The sequence below is a fragment of the Topomyia yanbarensis genome, chromosome 1, assembly GCF_030247195.1.
Source record: "Topomyia yanbarensis strain Yona2022 chromosome 1, ASM3024719v1, whole genome shotgun sequence".
NCBI lineage: Eukaryota > Metazoa > Arthropoda > Insecta > Diptera > Culicidae > Topomyia > Topomyia yanbarensis.
Genome location: NC_080670.1, coordinates 21505447 through 21533294, shown reverse-complemented (window position 1 = coordinate 21533294; position 27848 = coordinate 21505447). Strand labels below are relative to the sequence as shown.

At 39.2% G+C, this 27848-nt stretch overlaps 4 protein-coding genes across 12 annotated transcripts in view; 2 read left to right on the top strand and 2 right to left on the bottom strand.

Annotated features, from left to right (window-relative positions):
* Positions 1–2347, bottom strand: part of LOC131677076 (probable G-protein coupled receptor Mth-like 11) — a 73847-nt gene extending 71500 nt beyond the window's left edge. Inside the window, exon 1 of one of the 9 annotated variants that reach the window (XM_058956646.1) lies at positions 1867–2347. The gene's annotated coding sequence lies outside the window, so the exon portion shown is untranslated. Of the gene's footprint in view, positions 1–1105; positions 1127–1192; positions 1321–1378; positions 1753–1866 lie in introns of those variants that run through there. The other 8 variants (XM_058956647.1, XM_058956643.1, XM_058956650.1 and 5 more) reach the window with 8 other exon arrangements.
* LOC131677072 (RNA helicase aquarius) overlaps positions 1–19772 on the top strand; it is a 323960-nt gene extending 304188 nt beyond the window's left edge. Inside the window, exons 3-6 of the mRNA XM_058956636.1 lie at positions 15409–15949; positions 16011–16962; positions 17307–19053; positions 19111–19772. Of these exons, the coding sequence (XP_058812619.1) occupies positions 15409–15949; positions 16011–16962; positions 17307–19053; positions 19111–19731 (3861 nt within the window). The 3' untranslated portion in view covers positions 19732–19772. The remainder of the gene's footprint in view (positions 1–15408; positions 15950–16010; positions 16963–17306; positions 19054–19110) is intronic.
* A 1817-nt stretch (positions 19773–21589) lies between these two features.
* LOC131677071 (putative inner dynein arm light chain, axonemal) lies at positions 21590–22744 on the top strand. Its single transcript, XM_058956634.1, has 2 exons — positions 21590–22552; positions 22608–22744. Exons 1-2 carry the CDS (start codon positions 21839–21841, stop codon positions 22641–22643), a joined length of 750 nt encoding a protein of 249 aa, XP_058812617.1. The 5' UTR covers positions 21590–21838; the 3' UTR covers positions 22644–22744.
* On the bottom strand, positions 22723–24770 carry LOC131677070 (electron transfer flavoprotein subunit alpha, mitochondrial). Its single transcript, XM_058956633.1, has 3 exons — positions 24612–24770; positions 24034–24439; positions 22723–23363 (listed from the first exon to the last, which is right to left on the bottom strand). The coding sequence occupies exons 1-3, from the start codon at positions 24651–24653 to the stop codon at positions 22822–22824; spliced, it is 990 nt and encodes a 329-aa protein (XP_058812616.1). The 5' UTR covers positions 24654–24770; the 3' UTR covers positions 22723–22821.
* Positions 24771–27848: the final 3078 nt, after the last annotated feature.

Below are 27848 nucleotides of genomic sequence, written 5' to 3'. Positions count from 1 at the left end.
TTAACGGGAGAAAATGTATGTTTTTGCTTATTTAATCCACGCTTCATGCAAACAATCGAGGCGATACTTTCTTTGTTGCCAGTTTAGGGGCGTTTTTTTCGCATTTTTTAACGATTATCTAGCTGATACAGCTGTAAAAAGTAATAATGATAGCTATTGCGAAAACCCGGTCGTAACCGATGGCGTATAACGGGAGTTATTGTAAAAAAGAACATGAAGGCGACACTTCAATGGCGATACGTGGAACAATCGCTGAAAGGGCATTACTATCATTTAGTCTTGGTTGAGTCCGATCACTGAATCATGCAAATCGGACGCAAAAATCACAATAGTTGTTAAATAGATAGTAAAACCAAATCTGGAATTATTCACCGTTTCTTAAAATCAAGTCGCTGCTAGTATCGTTCTTTTCAAGGAAAAAAAAATGGTATCCATATTATCTAGACGAATTCTCTTTCAACGCAGATCCGAACAAAACCTGTGAGTCAGTGCTCTACGCACGTCTTATTCTAATTTGCGATGAACTGTAGCTGTCTCTCCGAGATTTACAACAAACGGATCGTCCGCTAGAAGTCCGTGCAAATCGAATTTCCCGACGAGTCATAAATATGTCTGTCCGCTATTTATTTTATTATTTCCCACCAGCATCAGATCGCTTATTTCCTTTCACTTAACAACCGTCAACACGCCGAGTTTTTACACTTCCTTTTCATTTACGCGCTTATCTAAAAATAAATTAATCCAGAGACTGAACACTGCACAATGTTTCAAATCGCAGTTTTCGTGCTCTAAATTAACAGCGCTTTTAGTCGTATGATTCGTACGTGCATTGGTCTCTTCTTTGGCGCGACCATTCGTGGTGCCTACTCTAATTACTTTGCAAATATTTGCTGCTGGTGTTTTGCTCTCACCCACACCGAAATAACCACACGGGGATACACTAGAAATTATGCTTGTTTGTTTCACATTGCTACACAACCACGATGCGGGTACTTATTCTTAACTATTCGAAAATTTCGAACGAACATGAAACTGTTATCACCATTCCAGGAACCATTGCCAACAACCGGTCTTTAGGGTCCCCTGAAGGGTGTTTACACAACACCATTAAACATTGCTGGATGTTGCTGCAACACACCGACGACGCTTCGCTGGGTTAGGCCGTAAGGTGTTGACACCAATTTGTCACTACCTGTTATCAGTGGAATAGAGTTGACCGGTCGAGAATGTTTTTGTGGTATTGTTTAGTCTTTTCTGAAAAATAAGTTTCTCCTGTATTATACACAGATATAAACGCAGATTATTTCCTTAACTGTCCGAGATCTCGGTCGCAAAATGTTTGAAGCAAATAATTGCCTCCTGTTTTTAATGGGTTTACCTAGTGATTTCATACCAGCGGAAGAACATCTTGCTCCTTCAATTTCGCCGCTTGTTTACATAAAAGAAACCATCATTATCTTTTTATTACGTCGTCTTAGTTGTTCGTTTAATGGGCCACCCATAAATTCTGATGTTTGAAGGTCCAGTGTCTCGAAACTTGCTAAAATGTTGCACTAGAACGCAACAAAAACCTGTCAATTTTTGCTATAGTTTTTGGTTGTGCTTCTAGGAGACAAAATTGCTTGACATTTTTGGCTCTGGAAAAGATCTGTCATGTCTTTTACATCTGTTTCCACTTGTAAGCGTTATTGTTGCTTTTTTCTTTCCACTTGTTTGAAGTAAATCCTTTGTTTACTGTTCCTTTGTCGTCCAGCATTTATGTCATATCATATTGATATTCTAATCTAATCGAATCTGTTTTATTATGATACTGATAACACTTGATTGTTGTGTCTCTAGAAAATAAATTAAGAAATGTAGCAGCACCTTGAACACCACATTGCATCGATCGGTTGACAACTCTATTCAACGATAACTGGCACCTGCTATCACACCTTTCTGATACACAGAAATCAAAGTGGTTTCCAAACACGTCGAGATAAGATACAGCCGGTCCAAAATTAAAATGCACAGAACAGCAAACAATTTACTCCAACATTGCTAACGGGTGGTACTGTGAATTTTGCTTGATTCAGCGACTACGTCACAGACACCGTCAAATCCACAACCTTAAAATGTGTCACTCCCATCCAAAACGCAAACAGTGCAACCGAAACCGCGATCTGCTCGCGACAAACATAGATTGTTGATCTATACCGATTCGCGGGGAACCACGTGTCCGAGTGATAACAACAACAACGACGACGACGACGACGGGCCGACTTGTGTGTTCTACGCGCTTCTTCTCGAAAAGAAACAAAACCAAAACAATCCGAACCGTTCGAATGCCGTTCATGAACTGAGGGAACCAACAATTCGCATCGTTTCTTCAGACCCGCTTCGCGTTCGCATGGTCTGTGTTCCGCAATGGTAAACGGCGAGTGTGTTCACGAAGTATTTAAAAAAAATGATGATCCGATAAAAAAATCCAATAAGTATCTTTAACTAGATAGATTTTATGATGCAGATTGTGCAAACCTAGCAAATTGCAGCAACATGCTATAACAATGTTTAATCGTGGGAGTCGATTGAAAATTTTATAAAAATTAGAAAATCGCCTAAAGGTTCCGATCGATTTTGCGAATTTATCAAGTCAACTCAGCACTGATTGAATTTGTCAAACCAAACCTGATGGTTTTTTGACTTTACATACTCATCAAACCGCCCCAACTTGACACTAAAAGCAGAAAATAAACTTGGCTAGAGCTTCCAGTCATCATCCTGTTGCGTGCTGTGTTGGCTAACCTATACCATCAGGAAACGAAGCGAAAACCCGATATACATCTAATTATATACACTTTCTGCGGCTGGCAATAGTGCATGCAGTGCGTTTCTCTCGCTCTCACACTCGCGCGCGCGGTAGGAGTTGCTTGTTGTTTGTATGTAACATTCCTAGCATTCTACTCGCCGGTGATTCTCGCTCTTTTGCGCTCCGTTTATCGCGGCTAGCCGTACGATGGGCGATGGCATGCTTTTATACAGAGTAGTGAGCGGTAATGTTGTTTGTTGCAAAACAACATGCAGCCACGCGGTTCTCCAGACACATGGTGTTTTTGTGTTGTATACCGACAGTACTGCCGGTTAGGTGGGCACGACAAAATCCGGACTGATTAGTATTATTATTGCTCTCACTGAATGTCAGTTCAGTGGGTTTTTTTCAGTCAGTTTATTGGACACCACACTTTAGGTTCACTTGAAGGCGTATTTTCATTATTTTGCATTTCAAATTTCATAAAACTAAAGCGTTACAATTTCCTACAAAAGAAATTAGTTCAATCTTTCAAGATTTTCTCCGAAGCCTGAATGGCGTCTGTGTGATTGTGTGTCTTTATTTGTCTGTGTATGTATGTGGCAAACTTTCATTCAAGGTTTTCAGCAATAGCTAAACCGATCAAATTCAAACTAGTTTCAAATGGACGATCTAAAAATCGGACAGAATGCTATTAATTTGCTTGTGATACGCCAACACTAAATTTTAATGAAGATAGAATATAGACACGTTCAGAAAAATTACTGCAAATCGCCTGTTCTACGACTTCGTAGAAGGCACTTACTTTCTATCTCTCTTCATTGAAAAGTTAGTGGTGGCGTTATCTATGCGATAAAATGTGAAACTAAAACTTTGTAATTAAAAATAATTATTACCTGTTAAAATACTTCTAAACACAGTATTCAGCTGAACCCAACCATGATTTCGCAATATTATAAAAGTTGTGCTCCAAAACAAAAAATAAATAAATGTAGAACAGAGTGGGATCAAGTAGGTCAGTATTGTATGGCGAACTCGTGCTCTGGTATTTTTGCACTGATTTTGACAAACTCGTTGGAAAGGTTATACATATGACAGCGTTTTTGCCTTTCTCATATAAAGAAAGGCTATGCAATCACTGTAAAAATCGACTTTTTAACCGAGGCCCGGAGGGCCGAGTATCATACACCATTCGATTCAGTTCGTCGAGATCGGCAAATGTCTGTGTGTGTGTGTATGTATGTGTGTGTGTATGTGTGTGTGTATGTGTGTGTGTGTGTCATTTAAACTCACACAATTTTCTCAGAGATGGCTGAACCGATTTTCGCAAACTTAGTTTCATCTGAAAGGTATAACGCTCCCATAAGCTGCTATTGAATTTTTAGTTGATCCGACTTCCGGTTCCGGAGTTACGGGTTGAAGAGTGCGGTCACACAGCAAATTCCCATATAAACTGGTACCACCATGATGTTCAAATGATGTAAAACATATTAAAATTGATGTAACATTACTCTAGTTTGCGGGTCTGGATCACTAATGATCAATCAAAGCAGCTTTGACCACATTGGCCACCTATGACGGTTCATGACGCCCTTGGGGAACCCGCCAAGTTCCTAAGCTAATATCACACCCATTCCACAACGAATTCTCTACCGATTTTTACGAACTTAATTTCAAATGAAAGATACAGTAATGCCATTGACTGCTGCTGAATTTCATTCGGTTCTGACTCTTGCTTCCGGAGTTACAGGGGTGTTAGTAAGGATACACTGGAATTTCCCATATAAATCGGTACAATCGTAATACCTCAGAGGCTAAAAACTATTGAAATGGTCACCAAATTACTTCTAATCGTAGATCTAGATCACTGATTGCCAATCAAACATTCTTTGAATATATTGTCCACTATCGACGATTCCGGAATTCCGGGCATATTCCACAATTAAAGTCACATCGGTTCATCGGTGATGACTGAACCGATTTTCTCAAACCAAGTCTCAAATGGAAGGCAAAATATGCAGTTGAGTAATTGCGTAGCCGCCCCTTCCCTACCCCCCCCCCCCCTCCCCACCTTGCCCTTACACCTCCCTCCTTCATCACTCCCCTCTTCTTGGATCACCCTCACGCCCAGATTTCCTTCATACACCCCGTATACCGAAATAAGATGAAGGATTTCTGACGCATCCTCCACACCCACTGTACTAAACCCCCATTCCCTACACGTTCAAACGCATTCCACCAACCTTTGCAAATAATAATCACATGAATATAACATTGAACTCATGCTTATTAAGCTAATTAAATATTATCCTTTTGCCTTTTTTATATAGAAAGGTTATGCAATTGCTCCAAAAACCGACTTTCTAACCGAGGCCCGGAGGGCCGAGTCTCATATAACATTCGACTCAGTTCGCCGAGATCTGTGTGTATGTATGTGTGTATGTATGTATGTGTGTATGTGTATGTGTGTATGTATGTGTGTGTATGTGCGAATTTGTTAACAAAATGTCCCCATCGGTTACTCGGAGATGGCTGAACCGATTTTTACAAACTAAGATTCAAATGAAAGGTATAATATTCCCATAGGTTGCTATTGAATTTCATTTTCAACCGACATCTTGTTCCGAATTACGAGTTGAAGAGTATGGTTACAAAACAAAATTTGTTGATTTTTCCAAATCGGTTTCTCGGAATTTTCTGAACCGATTTTGACAAACTTAATTTTAAATGAAAGGTCCATCAGCTGCTGTTGAATTTTGTGTGGATCCGAGTTCTGGTTCCTGAATTACAGGGTGATACGTACGATCACGCAGCAAATCCCGATTCTAACGAATTCTGCGATGAATGTAAAAAGGTGATTTTTTTTTCCAAAATGTAAACACAAGCATCCAAAGTCAGAATAACGGTTATATTGGTTTCTCGAAAATGGCTAGATTTGCTCAACTTAGTCTCAAATGAAAGGTGTTGCGTCCCCAGAAACTGATATTAAATTCCATCTCCATCCGACTTCCAGCACCGGAGTTACGGGTTGTGGAGGTCGATCACATAGAAAACTCCGATTCAAACCGATACCGTGATGAATGCAAAAAGGTGCTCTTATATATACTTACCAAGTGTAATAAGAATGAAAGACATTTCCATAAAGTTATATTGTACGAACCAGCTATTAAATCATAATTTGAAGAAATGAGAAAGGCACAACTGCACCTCTAGGTGGATTAAAACAGGTTTTTCAATAATGGTTTTAAATATTTTTTAAGCCAAATCCAATAAGGCGAAGGTACTTTTTCGATGTTTTTAAATCCTGGGGGTAGGATAGGTCACTATATACGAGGTTAAATTAAACGATGTACACGCCTAGAAAATCATCGGTTCCACTTTTATTTGTAAAGTATTATTACTGCAGATTATTTAAAAATTAAATTGACGTCATTCATGTAAGAAATGAGAAGTGGCAAATGATGAGAAAAATCATAAAAACGCAAAAGGAAATGTTGACACATGTTTTTTTTTCGGCAGCTGCGTCTGGTTTTGTACGTGCGAATTACTTCTTTTGTGTCCTCGTCGTCGCCAAAGTGTGGAATTGAAGTTGTTCATTCCGGATCACGTGGTTGCTTAGCTGTGAGACGATCAGTAGTGACCTATAGTACCCCCAAACAGCTGACCTATCGTGCCCCCAAGCGTGTGTTTCATATTGATGATGGTATGTTTTTTTTAAACAAAAATATCGAAAAACCAACACAAAACTCGTGTTCAGAATTAATTTTTACGTAAGAAAAAATCAACTTGACATTTTTTGACATGGATTAAATGTAGGACGAAATACAATGCCTTTTTCGCAGAACAACACGCGAAAGCCAAAACAACGCCGTAACTAATACAGCTGATCCACGGTAACAGTCGAAATGATAGTCGTCAACGAAGTTCTCTACCGTGTATCTAATTCACACAAAATGAGCTACCTCTGCAATAACATAGCAAAGATAATGCCTTATACCTATTTTACCTCCATACCTATTTGACCCCATTCTACTCTACTTTTCAAGTGATCTAGTACAGGTCGTTGGTCAGGTCAAATACAGCACAAAACCACATTACCCTCAAAATTTCGATTTTTAGCAAAAAAATAGTAACGCTGTCATTTTTCAGCGGATTTTCAATTTCACATATTTTTTTATGAAAAAATATCGCAACAACCTGCACAGTATTTCTAACCAAAGAAGAAAAAACCGATTGAAAAGGTCTATATTTCTTCTTTCCAGAATCGGCATAGAATCGAAAATCGGTTGAAAAATGACAGCGTAACTGATTTTCTAGTGCTGAAGCGCTCAAAAAATGTTTTTTTGCTTTAAATCAAGATTTTGAGGATATATAACATTTTTAAATATTGTTTTGTGTTGCATTTAATGATACCTACAATCTATACTAGATCACTTGAAAAGTACAAAACCACTGTAGCATCGGGTAGTAACAAATGAATTATAGTCGTCTATTATGTCAAGATTAAACCGGATTATGTCAAATAAATCTTTAGGATAAAATATTATTATTGAAACAATTCCAGTTCATTTTTATTTTATATATAAAGCCTTAATTGGATTGATTACATGGCGCTACAGTGCTTCTGAGTTTTTTCAAATGATATGGCCCAGGATAAATTTCGCGCTAAATCTCAAAAAGTAAAAACTTTGCCTTGTCCAAAACGAATTTTTTTTTTCAGTGTGTTTTTATTATGAAAGTCATAATCATCTCAGAATCCAATTTCCCAACTTATTTTCCTTGTAAGTGCCCAACTTGAACTTTTGACGGTAGGTAGGGAGCATAATTACCTATCTTGGAACAAAATTTCATCCTAATCAAAGATGTTTTTTTTGTAAATCGACTTTAAATTTTTAAAATCGATTTTTTCAGTGTAGGAGTCGGTGAAAATTTTTTCAATACTTTTATTCAAAAATTAGACTAATTTTGTGAAAATCACTCCTACAACATTTTGTTGTAGGATTTGTCATTTTTAGACTATAGTCATTTGAAGAAAATTTGTAAAAAAAAGTTTGACCCTTTTCAAAAGACAAAGTGGCTTTTTGTGACAGAGTCTTCATGTACAGAAAGTTTCATTAAAAACTGAGAGGGAGATGCCAGCATTTGTTCGAGTTGGTGCGAAATTCGTGCTAGACTGTAGCACAGTTTTTTTTAGTACAAAAGCAAGTTTAAGAAATTTAGTACAACCTCAAAATCCTGATTTATTGTTGGTTGTTGTTTTTCGGTACTCATAAATCATCCATCCAGCTTTTTTGTATTCAATTAATTTTTTTTCAAATTTTCAAATATTTTTTTTAAATTTAAAATGAAGCAAAAATTAGAAGCATTTGATACAAAACTGAAAAATTGCAACTTTTGATAATTTTGAATACATTTGATGATAATTTAAAAAAGATATGAAGTTTATAAATTTTGTGGAAAAAATTGATGAAAAGTTTTAAAAGTTCACGCTGAAGAAAATGTTGATTAAAAATTTGAAAAAAGATTCGACAAATTTGAAAGAAATGATGAAAATAAAATTATGAAAAATTCTAAAATTTCAAAAAATTTGAAAAATATGAAAAAAATGATAGTTTTTTTGATCAAATTTTATAGATTTTAATTTTTTTAATACATCAAATTAAAGTTTGAAAAAAATGATGAAAAACTTCTTAAAACATTAAAAAAGGTGGGATGTAAAATTTGATAAAAATGACTACAAAAATGAAAAATTTGTCGAAATATTTGAAGAGAAAATTTTTCATGACAAAATACTGAGAAAAAATTTGAACTTATGTTAAAAACAAGGAATTTCGAAAATTAAAAAAAAAAGAAATTTAAAAAAATCATTGAAGATTCACGAATTTTCAAAATTTCTTGAAAAATTTGAAAAAAATGTAATGAATAATTGCTTGAAAAAAAACTAATTTTTCCAATGCTTGATCAATTAGGGGTCATCCACAAATGACGTAGCATTATATGGGGGAGGGTGGAGTATTGTATTTTGTGATGATGTGTGACGACAGGGGGGTACGGGGTCATGTTATGCTACGTAGTTTTTTTAAAGGGGAATAACTAACATCGTTTTTTTATTTTTTTTATTTGTACGGGGACAAGGGGGAGGGGAGAATTACCGTCAAGCTACGTAATTACCAGGGGGGTATTTAGAGGTTTGTGACGAAATGCTACGATGGGGGAGGGGGGTGTTAAAAATCACTCAAAAAATGCTACGTCATTTATGGATCGTCCCTTATAGCAAATTTTTATTTGTGGTTTTCTCAAATTTGTGAATAAATTGGGAAAATTTGATTTCTTGATGAAAATTTTAAAAAAATTTAAGGAACATTTTAAAAAAATCGCTGAAATTATAAAAAAACTAAAAGAAGTTTGAAAATTTTTATGAAACATTTGATAAAAATGAACAAACACAAACTTTTATAAAAAAAATTCAATTTTTTCGCCAAAGTTTTCACCAAATTTTGCATAAGATTTTGCATAAACATTTCAATCATTTTAACTCGATTTTGTATAAAACATGCTCTAATTCTGATGAAAAACTCGGTAAAAAATTAATGAAATTTAAAAAAAACCATATGTTGACGAATGTAGAATTTGACAAAAGAATCGATGATCATAAATTGAAAGAAATATAGAAAAAAAGAAAAATTTGAAGAACAAAATCATGTTAAATTAATTTCATTGGACTCAGATTAGATTTTCAATAAAATTTTAAAACTGTTCTAAAACTATAAAAAGTTTGAGCAATAATTTGCGTTTTTTCAACGATTTGAAAATTTTTGTAAACCTTGAAAAAAATTACAAACCTTGAAGAAAATTTTTAATATTTGAAGAAAACAATTTACAGACATTTTTAAAAAATGGATAAAAATGATTGATAACTTAATAAAAGCTTTTGAATTTGTTCCTAATTTTGTAAAAAATAGGCAGCAAAATTTAAAAAATAAGTTTTTGATTGATATAAAACTGTCCAAATCGTTTATCTGTTTTATTAATTCAATTTAAATTAAAAATTTGGTTCTTCACATTTTTCTTCATGTTGATCAAATTTTTTGCTAGATAAAAGATGATGAATACAAATTAAGAAGGAACCAAATATTTCTGTTGTTCTACCAAACGTATCAGATTTTCATTAAATTTCTCGTTACATTTTTTTCTGTTCTTTTGATTTTTTTTAAAATATCAGTTTATACATAGATTTTCCATTTGAGGTGAAATTTTCAAAAAATTAAATAAAAATTCAATAAATTTTAAAATTTGAAAAGTCCGGGAAAATGTTTAGCTTTCATAGAAATTTTCAAAAATTTTGAGAAATTTGATGAAAATTTTGCTAAAAATGAAAAGAATTCGACTTGTTCATCAACTCTGTTAATTTTTACATGTTTTCTTAAAAAATTTCAATTTTGATATCTTTCAAATTTGCAAATAATTTGTTTACCAAATTTTGTATCCAAATTATCAAAATTTTCGAATTATCATTTCTTATAAAATTTTGGTATAAAGCTTTTGAAATTGTTTATTAAAATTTTTCTCATATTTTTTAAACTTTTCAAAAAATTAGCAGTTTAATTATTTTTCCAACAAGCTTGTGTCAGGCCATTGCGACACTGAAATGAAAACTTATAAACATCCGACATTCTAAATATTTTAGACAGGGTACTAACAAAACCTAACACTAACATAAACAAGACTTTTGGGAAATCGCATTCAAAAATCTAAGTTTAAATAAATATGATAAACTAGATGCGATATTTGAAAAAATATTGTTGAAAAAATTAAGAATTTTTGGAGCTTGTTGATAAAAAAATTGTAAAAATTGATGAAAAATGTTTTTGTAATTTCTGAGATTTTTCGTCAAACTTTTCTAAAAATCTGTAAAATTTGATGAAGAGATCAAGATAATATTATAGTTCACATTCTTCTATCTCATTCCTCCAAGCAAGTCTAAGTCTATTGATCTCATTCGGATTCTAGTCCTGAAATCACTCCCGTTAAAATCAATAGTTGTTCAAGAAGATTAGTCCTAATACGCTTTAATTAGTGACGATGATCACGGGTCAACCGGTACTGTAAATTCGACTATATTTACAAGTCTAATTTCTAGTTCCGTTATCGATAATAAAATCGTGTATTATGACGGCGTTGGTGGTTTGGTGATAAGCGTGAGCACTTCTCACCTCAGAGGGTCTGGATTCAATCTCAGCCGATGTCGTTCAAATGTTCCTGGGTCAATATCCAGGGTTCAGATGGTGAAGTTACCTCTCTTATCGTTGATAGTTACTCAGTGCGGACCAGAGTTTAAAAAAAAAGATGGGTGGGTAATGTCAGAGACATAACCGGAGTGAAGTAGAATACACTTTAGACCGGTAAATTCTGCTCTGGAATAAGCAATTTCTATGCGATTTTGTCGACTTTAGCACATTCATAGTTTATTTGGAGTATTTTTGGAATTATCAAGTTGACAATTTGCAACATTCTTTGAAAATATTGTTGAACTTTTATGAATGAAGGCACGCAAACGAGCGTTTGACCGTCGTCCTACTACCAGCATCAGAGAAGTAGCAGATCAGCATTTTTCGCTACATGGCCTGTACCAAACAAACCGCTCGTAAGTCCACCGGAGGAAAGGCTCCCCGCAAGCAGTTGGCAACAACCCCCTGGCAACCCTATACCATCATATGGAGTTTGACAGCGACCGACATATATGGGGCGTTATAGCTATAAAGCCCCAAACAAAGAATTATGTTCGGCACTATGCTCGATATTCAAGCATTCCACACGACGTTTTGCATCTTGTGGGATGATTTAATAATTTAATTTAATCGACATTTTGTAACTAAATACAGCTTCTAATCATTCGGTTCAAAATCAATGTTTTGCCTTTCATGGCAGTGATGCTGGCTGTACAGAGACGTCGTCCTTGACAGGGGGCTGGTTGGCAACGAAGGTCGTGTAAAAGTGCCCCAGTCACGGTTGGCGTTAAGAGCCTCATCGCTACCGAACAGAAACAGTCGCCCTGCGAAAAATTCACAGCTATCAGAAATCGAGCGGGCCTAAATTGTGACCCAAAATAAACCACAAACCAACAAGTTGTTTTCAGAACCAGCCAATTATAAAGTATTATTATTATAAATGAAATTTTCCATTGCCTTACAACCTCCCTCTCCCTTTCCTCCCGGCTTGAATAACTATCAATCTTGATGATGCTGTGCGGCGGGGGCACTAGTTTTTATTATGGTGGAAAATTTAGGTTTGCGCGTTTTTCCCAAAAGTTTTTAGCTGTGTTGTTTTCAAAGAAGTTGTAGTTGAATTCAAAATAAAATAGTTTATTTTTATTGTCAGAGATGCACCTTCCAACGAAAACTAGTCTGGCTCGCTTGGAATCGAATTGTATGGACCAACCACTGCTTTCACAAAAACTGTTATTTTCAGTAATTGAACATTCTACATTTTTGTAAATTGAATCATTACACTAACCTGTCTACAAATCACACAAATAACTTTTTTATTTTGTGCCATTCGACTTGAAAGCGACGATATTGTTCACAAGTGGCTCACTTACCATCCAACGCTCTTGGCAAGCCACTTTTTGATGCTTGTAATAAAATTTCAATTCGATTCTTTGTCGATAAATTGATGGCCCTGAAAAGGGCCTTTTCTTTGGGCAGTGTTCGAAATTTACTTGGTGCCATCGAAGACGGCGTGCTTGGCCAACTCTTCTGACAGCAGCAAACGGACTGCGGTTTGAATTTTGCGGGAGATGCTGCAAACAAACTGCTGCATGCTGATGCTGCAAACGAACTGATCGTGAACAGCAGCATGCTGAGTTTTTATACCTGACTACAGCACAATGTAAGCTCGTCCTTTTTTGTGTTGTCCTCAATATGTGTTCTTCGTAGCTCCACCCCTTTGTTGGTCGACCACATATTTTTGATAAAGAACAAAATTGAAATTGTGTTTCCAATACGGAGGTTATCGAACACTCAGGGTAAAAAGAGTAATGTAATACGGCACTTTGGTAAAATGTTTGAGAATTGAAACCGTTTTTGAATGCGCCTAGTAAACACGAAACTGTAAACAAACACACAAATGATAACTTTTTATTTTGTGTCATTCTACGTGAAATCTACTATATTGTTCACAAGTAGCTCACTTGCCATCGAACGCTCTTGGCAAGCTACTTTCGGATGCTTGTAATAACAAAATGTCAATTCGATTCTTTGTTGATAAATGGCCCGTACCAAACATACCGCTCGTAAGTCCACCGGAGGAAAGCCTCCCCGCAAGCAGTAAGCAACGAAGGCCGTGAAAAAGTGCCCCAGTCACGGTTGGCGTTAGGAAGCCTCATCACTACTGAACAGAAACTGTCGCCCTGCGAGAAATTCACAGCTATCAGCAATCGAGCAGGCCTAAATTGTGACCCAATATAAACCACAAACCAACAAGTTCTTTTCAGGACCAGCCAATTATATTCCAGTAAGATATAAATGAAATTTTCGTTTTCCATTGCCTTACAACCTCTTTCCTCCCGGCTTGAATTACTATCAATCTTGATGATGCAGTGCGGCTGGGCACAGGCAGTTTCCATTATAGTGGAAAATTTAGGTTTGCGCGTTTTTCCCAAAAGTTTTTTAGCTGTGCTGTTTTCAAGGAAGTTGTAGTTGAATTCAAAATAAAATAGTTTACTTCTATTGTCAGAGGTGGACCTTCCAACGAAAACTAGTCTGGCTCGCTTGGAATCGAATTGTACGGACCAACCACTGCTTTCACAAAATCCGTTATTTCAGTAATTGTACATTCTACAGAATTAGTCACAACTATTTCCAATCAGCGCAAAAATCGAAGGTTTTCATTCAATACAACAGCAGATTTTCACGTTTGAAAAAACAGGCAGCATTCTGGCCGAAAATTTTGAAACGGAGCACCTATATCGAAACGTTAGAAAACGTTCGATTTTTGTAAATTGAATCATTACACTAAAATGTCTATAAATCACAAATAACTTTTGATTTTGTGCCATTCTCGTGAAAGCGACGGTATTGTTCACAAGTGGCTCACTTACCATCCAACGCTCTTGACAAGCTGATGCTTGTAATAACAAAACTTCAATTTCATTCTTTGTCGATAAATTGATGGCCCTGAAAAGGGCCTTTTCTTTGGGCAGTGTTCGAAATTTACTTGGTGCTGGTGTATATGGTAACAGTTTTGGTGCCATCGAAGACGGCGTGCTTGGCCAACTCTTCTGACAGCAGCAAACGGACGGCGGTTTGAATTTTGCGGGAGATGCTGCAAACGAACTGCTGCATGCTGATGCTGGAAACGAACTGAGCGTGAGCAACAGCATGCTGAGTTTTTATACCTGACTACAGCACAATGTAAGCTCGTCCTTTTTTGTGTTGTCCTCAATATGTGTTCTTCGAAGCTCCACCCCTTCGTTGGTCGACCACATATTTTTGATAAAGAACAAAATTGAAATTGTGTTTCCAATACGGAGATTATCGAACACTCAGGGTAAAGAGAGTAATGTAATACGGCACCTTGGTAAAATGTTTGAGAATTGGAACCTTTTTTGAATGCGCCTAGTAAAAATGTTTTCCACTTCACTCCAGTCTGTTTCTGACCATATTTGCAATTTACGTACTGAAATAAATCATAATTTAGGGTTTAACCCAAATTGCTCTCCAGGGAGAAACAGTCCATGAAACAGAAAATGCAAACTTATTCTTTGAAATGGTTTTGGTGGCCCTGAAAAGGGCCTTTTTTATAATGATACAAGTGAGTTCTACCTTTTCAACTTCCAAATCCATACAAAGTGCGTCCCTGCCGCTTCAGAGTATAGACGACGTTCATTGCGGTTTTGCGCTTGGCGTGTTCAGTGTAGGTCACGGCATCTCGGATGACATTTTTCTGCACACCATCAGCATTCGTAGATTAAATTGGAGATGCATTTTACACCACCACGACGAGCCAGACGCCGAATTTGGTGATTCCCTGGATTTTATCACGAAGAACCTTGCGATGACGCTTGGTACGGGAACGCAAACATGATACCGCTCATTGTACCGTCCGGACGAGCATGTTGCTCGTGTGGTAAGCGAGCACCCACTGATACAAAACAAGCTCGTGTGACCTGTATATATAACATTCCCGTATGTAATGAAACGCTTACATGCTCCTTTTTGACGGCTCTGCGTGGGATATGCTGCCAAATTGCGCATTTTCCTCGCTGTTTCCGAAGGATTTTCTGAAAATCCTTGTTTTGGTTTATTTATAGTAGTCGCAGTAATTCCGAAATTTAATACGAAACACGTGCACAAATTTCCGATCAGATAGTGCAAAAATATTGCGATTTCGTCCAGTAGAGCGGAAGATATTCGCATTTCAAACCTGGGAAAATTTCTCAACTGAAATTTTTGAAATGGGACCCCATATTGAAACGTTAGAAGTATTCTACTTCAAAAATGACATCCCCGTGTGAACTTGAAAGGAAACGAAATTCAATTGGTGCCCGCTGCGATGATTTATATCAGCACTGTCGAAGTGCTATTAACACATTTTGCTCTTTTCTGCCTTTTCCATTCCAGCTCCTGGACATGCTCAAATTCTACGCCCGTTTCGAGATCAACGATGAAACAGGTGACCCGCTAACGGACCACGACATGACCCAGGTGCACTACTCAAAAATAAAAGCCCTGCAGAAGGCAGCCTTTGCCAAGTTTCCCGATCTGCGACTGTTTGCTCTTTCGAATGTAGCAAACGTTGATACCCGGGAATCGTTGGAGAAGCATTTCGGTGCCCTGGACGGCAAAAGCCTTAAGGAGATCGCGTGCTATTTGAACTTGGTACCGGAAGAGCTGGAACCACCATTCCAGTGGCACCGGCTGGACGAACCCTTTCTACGAGAGCTACTGATTTCCAGACACGAACGTCGGGTCTCGCAGCTGGAATCCTTGAACGAGATGCCACTCTATCCGACGGAGGAAATCATTTGGAACGAGAATATTGTCCCGACGGAATACTACTCCGGAGAAGGTTGTTTGGCTCTTCCGAAGCTGAATCTACAATTTTTGACGCTGCACGATTATTTGCTGAGAAACTTTAACTTGTTCCGATTGGAGTCAACCTGTAGGTGGCATTTCTATAAAATTATTTGGTGCTGGATTAACTGATTTTTTTTTTCGTTTAGATGAAATCCGACAGGATATCGAGGACGCGGTCAGTCGAATGCTACCTTGGCAATCGGAGGAAGGTGATGCGGTGTTCGGGGGATGGGCTAGGATGGCACTACCGATACAGTCGTTCGCAGTGGTTGAGGTATCTAAACCGCACATCGGCGAGAAAAAGCCATCTCGCGTAAGAGCTGATGTCAGTGTTACACTCAATGTTCGTAAGGAAATTCAAGACGAGTGGGAGAATCTGAGAAAGCATGACGTTTGCTTCCTGATTACGGTACGGCCTACCAAGGCGATTGGAACTAAGTATGACTACAAAGAGCATTTCATTCCACAAGTTGGGTTAGTTCATGTGCGGGGTTGTGAAATTGAAGGAATGCTGGATGCTAACGGAAGGGTCATAGAGGATGGCATTGAACAGAGACCGCAGTTAACGGGAGAGCAGCGAACCTACCGCGTTTGGTTGGATTCCAATCAATACCGTGTAGATATGGATGGTCTTCAGGCAGGAGGTGATGATGTTTACGAAGGTTTTAACATTATAATGCGACGTAAGCCAAAGGAAAACAACTTTAAAGCGGTTCTGGAAACTATCCGGCATCTAATGAACACGGAATGCGTTGTCCCTCCCTGGTTGCATGACATCCTGCTGGGTTATGGAGATCCTGGAGCAGCTCACTACAGCCGCATGCAGGATCAGGCACGCGTGATGGATTTCAATGATACGTTTTTAGATATAGACCACGTAAAAAGTAGCTTTCCAGGGTACGAGATGGTGGTGAAAGAAACAGGTACTGCAAAACTTGTTCGTCCCTTCCGATTGACGTTTGAAGATGTTCCGGAGCAGCATGTAGACAGCAGCGATGATGAGGAAGATGATAAGAAAATTGAGCTACCGAAGCGAATTTCGATCGAATCATACGTCATTCCCAAGCGAGGTCCATACAAATATAACGAACCCAAAAAGTAAGTATGGCAAACTGGTCGGTGTTAAGTCAGACCGGACTAAGTCGCAAAACACCAAAAAATGAGATAATAATAGCACTGGATAAAGAATTTCTTCAGCTACATTAGACTCTTGCAAGATTTGAAATATGTAACAATAAACAAGAATTACGACAAAAATTAATTTCCATTTATAACGTAAAGGATGCTGCGATTCAAACTTTAAACTCGTTTTTCTCGAAATCAATATTTTGTCACTTAGTCCGGTCTGACCTAACACCGACCAACTATTCTTCTAACTGAATTTCAAAGTACCACTATCTCCTCAACTCGCACATCACATAATGAAATCACTTTTCTTTCAGGAACACAATCCGCTTCACCCCAACGCAGATCGAAGCCATCAAGGCGGGAATGCAACCCGGTCTTACACTGGTAGTCGGCCCACCGGGTACCGGCAAAACAGACGTAGCCGTCCAAATCATTTCCAACCTGTATCACAACCATCCCCAGCAACGCACCCTAATCGTCACCCATTCCAATCAGGCACTGAACCAACTGTTTGAGAAAATTATGGCACTTGACATCGACGAACGCCATTTGCTTCGTTTAGGTCATGGAGAAGAATCGCTGGAAACGGAAAAAGATTACAGCCGGTACGGTAGAGTTAATTATGTGCTATCGAAACGTATTGATCTGCTGGGACAGGTACAACGGTTGCAGGATTCGCTTGGCGTAGCTGGGGATGTAGCGTACACTTGTGAAACTGCTGGTCATTTCTACCTATATCAGATAATCGCTCGATGGGAGAAATTTTTGAACGATTTCAAGGAAAGCAAAGATTACAAGGATGCTGCTGCGTTCGAGGAAGAATTTCCATTCACGAAGTTCTTCCTGGATGCGCCTCAGCCATTATTCCACGGAAGCACTTTCGAGGAAAATATGAACATCGCTCACAGCTGCTATCGTTATATTTCACACATTTTCACTGAACTGGAGGAGTTTAGGGCTTTTGAACTGCTTCGGAGCGGCCTGGATCGCTCAAAGTATTTGCTGGTGAAGGAGGCGAAAGTCATCGCTATGACCTGTACCCATGCAGCTTTGAAGAGAAAAGAACTGGTGAACATGGGCTTCAAATATGACAACATATTGATGGAAGAATCGGCACAGATTTTAGAAATCGAAACATTCATTCCTTTGCTGCTTCAAAATCCGATGGATGGCTACAATCGCCTCAAGCGCTGGATTATGATCGGAGATCATCATCAACTACCACCAGTCATCAAAAATATGGCATTTCAAAAATATTCCAACATGGAACAGTCACTATTCACGCGGCTCGTTCGACTAGGTGTCCCCACCATTGACCTAGACGGGCAAGGTCGTGCCAGGTCGAGTATTTGTGAGCTCTACAAATGGCGTTACACTAAACTGGGTGATTTAGAACACGTCATCCAGTGGCCAGAGTATGTGAACTGCAATCCAGGCTTTGCCTATGATTATCAATTGATCAACGTAGAAGATTTCAACGGTGTCGGTGAATCGGAACCGAACCCGTATTTCTATCAGAATTTGGCCGAAGCGGAATATGTTGTAGCAGTTTTTATGTACATGCGGCTCATAGGATATCCAGCGGAGAAAATTTCCATTTTAACTACCTACAATGGTCAGAAGCATCTAATTCGAGATGTTATTGATGCTCGTTGTGCTGACAATACACTGATCGGAAAACCACACAAGGTGACAACGGTAGACAAGTATCAAGGGCAGCAGAATGACTACATTCTGCTCTCGCTGGTTCGCACTAAAACAATCGGTCACATACGTGACGTACGCCGATTGGTGGTTGCTATGAGCCGTTCTCGGCTGGGTCTATATATCTTTGGCCGGGTGTCTCTGTTTAAGAATTGTGTTGAGTTACAGCCTGCTTTCAAATTGCTTACCAAACGCCCTCTTCAGTTGCACCTGGTAGCTGATGAAGCATTCAGTGATCAGAGGAGAATGGACGGTAAACCCGACCGGACGCCCGTCGTTATGAAAGATATGACGGAGATGGCACAATATGTGTACAAGTATTATATGGAGAAGGTTAACGTGATCAGAGAAGAAATGGTAGGGCTTTTTGTTTTCGTTGATGTAGATTTCTAACCAATTTGTAACTTTTTTTAGGAAAAAATGAAGGAACTTTACGAGCACCATCAAAAGGAGCAAGCCGCCAACCAGGCAAAGGAAAAAGGTGTTGAAAATGTCACAGAAAAACCGCCAACGATGCAGCAAAAATCGAAAGAATTTGTACCGGCTTTAATTTGTAATGAAATTGAGGTTGTTGACGATAGCCAAGAGAAGCCGAAACGTGGAAAGAAACGAACTGCTGAGAGGGACGAAGAACACAAGAAGCTGTCGGAGGAAAAAATTGAAGAAAAGCAAGCGGCGCACGAAGAGAACAAACCGCAATCGATGATTGTGGAACCTATCGAGGAAAGGGAAGAGGGCAGCGCATTTGCGGCAGAAGTTGCCGATGAGAAGGATACAAACGAGAAACAAGCGACAAACGAGGACATAATAGAACAACCTAAGTCGAATATCACAATGTCTGCTAAGGATTGCGATCAGGCTGAAATAGTTTCCGCTGGTGAAGGTGGTGATGGGGAAAACGAACATGTAGAAGTAGTACCAGAAGTAGAAAAGGAGGAAATAACACAACCTGATGAGCTACAGGTGACTGCGACTGATGCTACGGAACCCAAGGACCAGACGAGTGATGATACTGAAATGCAAACAGAACAATAGTAGACCTTATATTCAATCATCATTGAAAGTTTCTCATAATTTTTTAATATAATAAAATTGTGTATTCATAAATACTTCGTTAAGTATTTATTTCAAAAAGCTATTTAAATTCAATCAAACTAGATCCAAACTAGTGCTCGGGTTAACACGGACAATTTTGACACTGTTGATAACTGAAATCCGCTAACGACGCTGTGGTGACCATAGTTGGTTCTTTGGAGTGGTAACCGCAGGAGAGTGTTATTTTGTAAACCTTACGAGCTTGATGACACAGACCTACAATAATTGAATAATCCACTCTGCCAGTCAGTATATCCGTAACGAGCAGGGCTCGAGGGCAATACCTCCGGTTGCTGAAGGTGTCAAGGTTTAGTAGTAATTGGATTGTGTTTCGCCATGGAAAACATGTAAACAGGATGTCGAAGGGAAAAGTGTTTGAAACTGAGTAGAACAATCTCTATTCGGTCAACCACGTTCTGATAAAAGCTTTGGTTTAACCATAGAGAACAGACATAAATAAATATAAGCTAAAACAAACTTTCCTGGAAAACCTGTGTAAACATTTAAAATAAAAAAAAACGTTGCAAATCATCACCACTGAGAACTGACATACAAGTAAAGTTTTCAACTTGTGTAAGAAATTAAACTGTCGCTTTGAAATGACAACAGCAACTAGCAACTTGCCACTGGTCGGTGCTTCGATCGGCCAGCAATCGCTATACGGGACTTGTATGCAAGCTTGGTTACAATGGTGACTCACGCATGCAAACCTGTATGCGATGGTGATTTTCAACGTATTTTCATTTAAATGTTTACACAGGTTTTTCGGGAAAGTTTGTTCTAGCTTATATGTCTGTTCTCTGTGTCATCACCGCATACAGGTTCGCATGCATGAATCACCATTGTATCCAATTTTCCACGCAACGCCCGTATAGCGTTTGGTTGTCGTTCATAGCACCGGCTAGTGGCAAGTTGCTATTTCCTGGTGGCATTTCAAAACGACAGTTATATTTCTTACAGACATTGCAAACTATACTTGTATGTCAGTTCTCAGTGGTTTTAATCTCGTCTATCAAAGATGCGGTTCAGCTACTGTAACATACGTGGACTGGGGGATGGGGCACGTAGAATAAACGAGCTATGATTCTCACTAAATACATCCTCTGGCTGATCGCCTGCCAATTGTTCACGCGTTGACGTATCTTGAACAGCTCGTTTGGCGCCACTTTGGCAGAATACTACCAATGTTCAACATCTTCTATCTTACCAAGCACCGTTCCTTACGACCCCGATATTTAGAGTTTCCAGCTTGTCGTGCAGACTTCCGTCGAATCCCGTGAAGCCATGCGACTTCCAGTTCCATTTTTTTAATCACAGTACTTTTACATTGCGTTGGTCTTTGTCGACCATTTCGATTCGTATTTCGTTCTTAATTGTACGCTAGTGGTACTCTCCTGGCGCCTTGTACGGTATACCATCATGTGGGATTTCTTTATTGTCTGCACCTATACTTTCACCGAATTACTGGGAGCCAAAACGAAGTAGTCTTCTATCATGGTTCATATCCTGCTGCTTCTGGCATTCTGGTTCTGGCATGTTTAATGTACGTCTTAAGACTCTAGAGATTATAAAACAGTACCACGTTGTGGCGCAATAATGTTTTCGGACTTTATGACGCCATTTTGCTTTCAGACGCATCCTCATGCGGTGCGAAGAAATAATCGTATTCCTACAAGAAATACATAACAGCGTTCCCTATTACAGTTCATTCAACCACTAAACGGACAATTAACCCACGTATTGATTTGTTCTTGCGTGTCGAATCTAGGTCAACGAGACCACCGCTATGCAGTATCTACTAGCAAAAATATCTACACTATCCGACTACATGCCGTTACCAATCGAATTTACCCCCGTCACACCTGTTGCGGCATGCCATAACTTTTACTCGATATAATGCAACATAGATCCTAGCAACCGGAAAGCGTTCCGGTAACCCGAGCAATGTCAAGCAGTAGATTGTTTATTTTGCTACATGGTTATTTTGTGAAAAGATTATAGATTACAGGAATTTTCGAAAAAAACAACTACCCGTTCTCTTTCTTCAATGGCCGAACGCAACGTGGAACTGCAAACGACCTTAGTTCGCTACAACAATCCGGTGCTTGTTGTTAAGCATGTCGAAAAGAAGGAAACCCCTCCGGATGTTGCAAAGGAGCAACTTGGTCGTCCCGGTTCAGGTGGAGCTGTGATCGTCGAGAGTCCACGAGAAACGGAAGAAATTTTAAACTGTATTCTACCGCCGAAGACCTGGGAAGAGGATGGCCAACTGTGGACGCAAACTGTTTCCAGTACACCAGCTACGCGACAGGATGTAATCAATCTCCAGGAGATGCTGGATACCAGACTCCAACAGACGCAAGCTCGCGAAACGGGGATCTGTCCTGTAAGGAGGGAACTTTACACCCAGTGTTTCGATGAATTAATCCGACAGGTCACCATAAACTGTACCGAGCGAGGGTTGCTGCTGCTGAGAGTACGGGATGAGATCGCTATGTCGATGGAAGCGTACGAGACACTCTACTGCAGCTCGGTTTCGTTTGGTATCCGGAAAGCTCTTCAAGCTCAGGAAGGAAAGGAAAAATTGCAGGAACGGATTCTACTGCTGGAAAAAGAAAAGGATACGTTAGAGAGCTCCATAAGCGACATGACGATTAAGGCAGATCAGGCAGAAAGAAGGAATGCTGAGTTGAGGGCGTCTGAAGAGAAGAAACATGCGGAAGAGATCGCGTTCCTAAAGAAGACTAACTCACAACTGAAGGTTTGTTTGAAGGTAGTATAGTTATGGGATAATACTAATTGCTCTTGCATTGTAGGCTCAACTGGAAGGAATTATAGCACCGAAGAAATAGATGAATGTAAACCATCATAGATAACTAGAATTGTTTAGAATACAAAAATCTCTTTTATTACATAATCTGAAGAAATGCATTTGTTTTCTAACAACTTTATTGCGGACAACATTTGATTGATTAAATAATCTGAATTAGCCATGCTTGTTATTATATAACAACCATCTCTGTATTACAATCAGCATTTTCCATCTATTTCTGGGATCGCTTTGAACAGATCGGCCACTAGGCCGTAGTCTGCAACTTGGAAGATCGGCGCCTCCGGGTCCTTATTAATAGCAACGATTGTTTTTGAATCCTTCATACCGGCCAGATGCTGGATGGCTCCTGATATACCGACCGCAATATAAAGCTCCGGAGCAACGATCTTTCCGGTCTGTCCAATCTGCAAATCGTTCGGCACAAAGCCTGCATCTACGGCGGCACGGGAAGCACCCACAGCAGCACCCCATTTATCAGCGAGGTCGTATAGCATCTTGAAGTTGTCACCCGACTTCATTCCACGTCCCCCGGAGATCACTATCTTAGCAGCGGTAAGCGATGGCCGATCCGATTTCGTCAGCTCTTGACTGACAAATTCGGTCAGACTGGATTTGTAGTCACCTTCGGGGGCTTTATCCAGGGTTCCACTTCCCGTGGATCCAGCGGCTTCGAAGTTTGTACCACGAACGGTGATTACTTTTACCGGATCCTTGGACTTGATAGTCTGGATGGCGTTGCCTGTTAAGTAGGAAGAACAAAGAATTACCTTTGTCAAGTTTGTTTTAAACCTAATTTCAGCACGTTTGATAAAAAAAAATTGAAAAATTAAAGCAGCAAATGAAGCTTAATTTTAAATTAAAATCGAGTTTTGTTTGCTAAAATTGTTCATTCAATGACAAAGTTCAATACTTCATTCGTAAACAGAACACATGAGTAACTATCAAAATAATATAAAATAGGTTAAACAGAGAATGATTTGATTCTAGAATGAACTCGTAAGATTAGTTTCAAAACAATGTTCACGGCAAAAGAACGTGACATGGTGTGAACTATTAATCGGTTGAATAAGAATCAATGAACGCAGCTAAGAAAAAATTGCACTTAAGTACGAGTGTTTTTCCACAAGCGAAGAAACAAAATTGAAAAACTTGTTTCAACGCATTTTATTTTTATTTTTTTTTTAATCCTACACTCAAATATTAGTTATTTCCTTGGCCTGATATAAGGCAAATACGCTAACAGGTTATCGTCACAAATAAACATACAAACACAATTTTTTATACTTTCTGCTAGTAGTTATATAAAATAACCATAACAGAAGCTAGACATTGTCTAATTGTCCTTTACCAAAGTCTAAAACCGTTTTCTATTTCAAATGTAATTATGATGACCCAAATTCACAACTCACCAGCATAGATTGTCCTCACGAAAGTATCCGCCGATTTGACTTCGATGATTTCCGAAATCGGAGAAACGTCCAGCTTGGCGGCAACCCGGGGCAGTACCGCTTTACCAAAAGCTGATGCTCCGGCGACAATGTGCGTAAATTTGAACTGATTCTGGGTGGACAGAACCAGAGGCGTAACCGATTCCGCCAGCAGTCCCTTGAATGCGTCACCTTCCGCCACCAGGACCTTGCTGACTCCGTCCAACTTAGCGGCAGCTTCCGCTATCGGCCCCACCTTGGTGCCAGCCACAAGGACGGTCACATCGCCACCCAACTTTTTGGCCGCAGTGACGGCGTTCGACGTAATCGGGTTCAAGGTCTCGTTGTTGTGCTCCGCTAGCACCAGTGTACTTTGGAACCGGCGAAACTGTGCAGTACAAAAGAGACAATTATGTAATAATTCATATTCTTAATAATCGTGTATGTAAGATGAGTTTTCTACTGTTATCAGTGAATCTAGGTTCCTGATACGCTTCCTGTTTCAATGTACGTTATAGGGATTTAACATATAACTAGGTTTATATTTGATGTGCACTTACCTGGGTAGCACGAGCAATGTTCGACGAATACCTTGCAAACATTTTGTACAAATACTAAATTGTAACAAATTAAAATAAATTTAAACCAAACCGTGTGATATCAATCTGCTGTCCGCACAAAAACTGACCACTACTCTCGTGAAATCATGACACACACGGAGTGACGCAGAATACAAACATTGGATTAAAGACGCTGAATATCCGAATAAAGACTCGCCATGTGAATCGTTTGTTTACAGCGGACCCTTCACGAGTAGAATCCCCCGGTCAAAAAAAAAAAAAAAATGCGGACAAACATGGTCAGGCGATTTTTAAACAGTTTGACGTTTAACTCAACTCGCCTGTGCTAATTGCCCCTAGGAACAAATGCAATTTGCGAATGCGATTTAAAGGCAATTTCAACACTTAGACAAATTTTCTGGCGGCTGAAATGGACTTGGTTGTTTTTTGCGTTTTTCAAACATGGCGGTTCATGTTTGGCTTAAGCTTAAAATTGTTTTTTGAACAATTGGTGTGTTCTCACTTGTATTTTGTTTGTCTAGTGCACTTCATTTAGCCAACGAATGTAGAAAATTGTGGAATCGTGTGTAAGTATAGTAGAACAAGATCTCTGACATAAAGTCTTAATGAACGTCAGATTGTGATAAGTTTTAGTGCGCAATACCAACTTCACCTTTGATTCTTCCTATAAGTTGGTGGTGATTACCTAGTATACTGGTAAGTATATGTGAGTAGATATTGAATCCGAAAATAAGTATTATTTTTAATTTTCATATTAGGCAGGGCGATTAAATGGCGCGTTCCGTGGGCGATTTAAGGGCTGGTTGGGCAGCAAAAAAATGACGTCGGCAAATCGCTCAAATGTTGCATTTGAAATATCCCCCTATTTGCCAGCAACTTGCTGGCAAATTGAAGGGCAATTAGCGCATCCGAGTTGGCAAATAGCCCCCCGTTAGCCAGCAACTTGCCCTTTTTGACTGGGATGGCGAGTCTTTTGGCCAGAGTTTCAGCGTCTTTACATTGAATAATTACAGCGGTACTGTCAGTTCTGAAAACCTGGCAACCCTAAATGTCTAACACTCGAAGGGTAATTCTGTCAATATTTGACTCCTACATACAATATCAGTAGCGATCAGAATTTTCTAAAAGTGGAAATGGTTCACGTAAATTAATACTTTACAAAATCAGTTGTAAACGTCGTCGTCGGAATGGCTAAAAGTGCCTTTTTATCAGGATTTTTTCGTGCTGGAGTGGGAGTCATCTCTGAGTGAAGATTGTCGATAAGTACAGAAAAAAAGCTGAGATGCTGTTGGATTTCCGGAAAATATCGCTGTCGTGAGTGTAATTTCGCTCGGATTGATTCGCGGTAGTGCTTTTCATTTCTAAAAGTAAAAGTGGTAGTGGTTCCGGTAGAAATATCAGTGAAAAGCGGTCCAATTAACTAGCCCTCTAAAGTGTCAACAGGAACGCACATAACGCCTGAAAACGGGGCTACGCCATCCGGCCGGTAATGATTTGAATCCAATATTGGGTGCAAGTCTAATGGAATTTTCTTTTTTGACAATGCACTATACCGGTGTAATCGGTGCTACACTCATTCAAACTTGGGTGTATATAATCAGTCTTTTTGCACTACACCGGTGTAGCACCAGGAAAAAACGAACACGCTATAAGTAACCCTAGACACAAATTGTAGGGTCCGCTTTAGCGGGCTGGTCAATATTAAATTTAGGTTGGGCTATTAAAAGGCTGTATAGACATTTTCTTCAAATGGAGAAATATTATTGACGCTCGTAGTAATAGCTAAAGATTTGAGCCATTTGGGTAGAAACCATTTACGTTTGTTCTGTATCAAGAAAAACAATTGAGAAATTAAATGTAATGTAGCAGAGGGCTGATCGCTTATTATTGGGGTTTTCGATTGATTGACACCGGTGTAGTGGAGTGCACTGAAACTGCACCGTTTTTGCACTTTCTAGCAGAAGTGCAGAAAACTGGGTATGTTCCATTGACATTTCTGGTAGAAAGTGCAAAACCAGTGCAATCCACTACACCGGTGTCAATCAATCGAAAATCCCATATGAATCTAACTCAAAATTTAGTGTAATTTCGAGGTATACAGACCTCATTTTGCGTGTTTTTGCCCCAAAGGATTGAAAAGCATGTTTTTGAAAATACCATTATGGAGACTCCGAGTACCTCATAAACAACTTCATATTGCTGAAAATATAGTGATTTCTACTAGTTTTGGACAAAACACCGTTCCGTACGGTACTATCAGCGCGCGTTCTCGAGCTTCGCATGGTGCTTTTAGCGTGTTCTTTTTGCGACCGCCGCGACCCAAGCTTGGGCGATTGTACGAGTGGAGTTGTTCTGCAGTGACTTAGCAGCGAAAATCAGTGAAGAAACGGCTGAAATAAATGGATTTTAGTGTTACCCCCGCGGTGCTATAGGTAAACAAACAGCCATCGCTGTGCTTACCCGTGTGGTTACCAGGCCGAGTTCTCATTCACCCGCGTGGATGCCGGTCGCGAGTGTGACGGTAGTGTGCTGAACCGAGGATATTTTTCAAGTCTTATAAAACCGTGAAAAGTTTTGAAAATAGAAAAATGTTGACTTTTGATTCGGTGGTACTTGAGTATAGTACACTGCGTATCAACGAATTAGGACGATACAGTGCGTGCCAAAAAAAAGTTGAGACAACAATAAGGCAAGTCATCAAGTGCGTTTGTTCTTGGCGAAATCCATAAAGTTTGCTTCTCTTGGCGGAGTAGAAGAGGAAAACAAGTAGTAGCGACACTGCTCATCTACAGCGCGTCCAAAAATTGTGGGAACACTTTAGAAAAGTCGACGTTGAAAAGGCAAATGAGGTAAGATCCATCCTTTTCTTCACCTTTTTGTCTATTTGGGGTTGGTATCGGGTGACTATAGCACATAGCAGTTTCCAAAGTTTGGTGGTATAATCCAAGATAGCGGTCAGCAGTAGCGGTGACCCGGGAGGGTTAAGTAAAAGAAGATTGCCGGAGTATATGGACCCGACGAACAAATTCGGCGAATTGACGTTCCTGCAGATGGAAGGTAAAGAAGGTGTACCCTTGCCTAGAAACCCGTTTATCATTGGCAAATCGGTTGAGGTTGCCAATGATAAACGCTGGAGGTCCAAACGAAAGTGCGAATACCGAAGCTCACGCGATACGGTATATCCTTCGAGTTCAGAACCCTGTCCAAGTAGCTAAG

Excerpts from the sequence above, each read along its gene's own strand:
- LOC131677071 (XM_058956634.1), top strand. The coding sequence starts at position 21,839 with ATGGCCGAACGCAACGTGGAACTGCAAACGACCTTAGTTCGCTACAAC. Across the intron at positions 22,553-22,607 it reads AGACTAACTCACAACTGAAG|GCTCAACTGGAAGGAATTAT; the intron begins GTTTGTTTGAAG and ends CTTGCATTGTAG.
- LOC131677070 (XM_058956633.1), bottom strand. The coding sequence starts at position 24,653 with ATGTTTGCAAGGTATTCGTCGAACATTGCTCGTGCTACCCAG. Across the intron at positions 24,440-24,611 it reads ACATTGCTCGTGCTACCCAG|TTTCGCCGGTTCCAAAGTAC; the intron begins GTAAGTGCACAT and ends TGTACTGCACAG. Across the intron at positions 23,364-24,033 it reads CGTGAGGACAATCTATGCTG|GCAACGCCATCCAGACTATC; the intron begins GTGAGTTGTGAA and ends CCTACTTAACAG.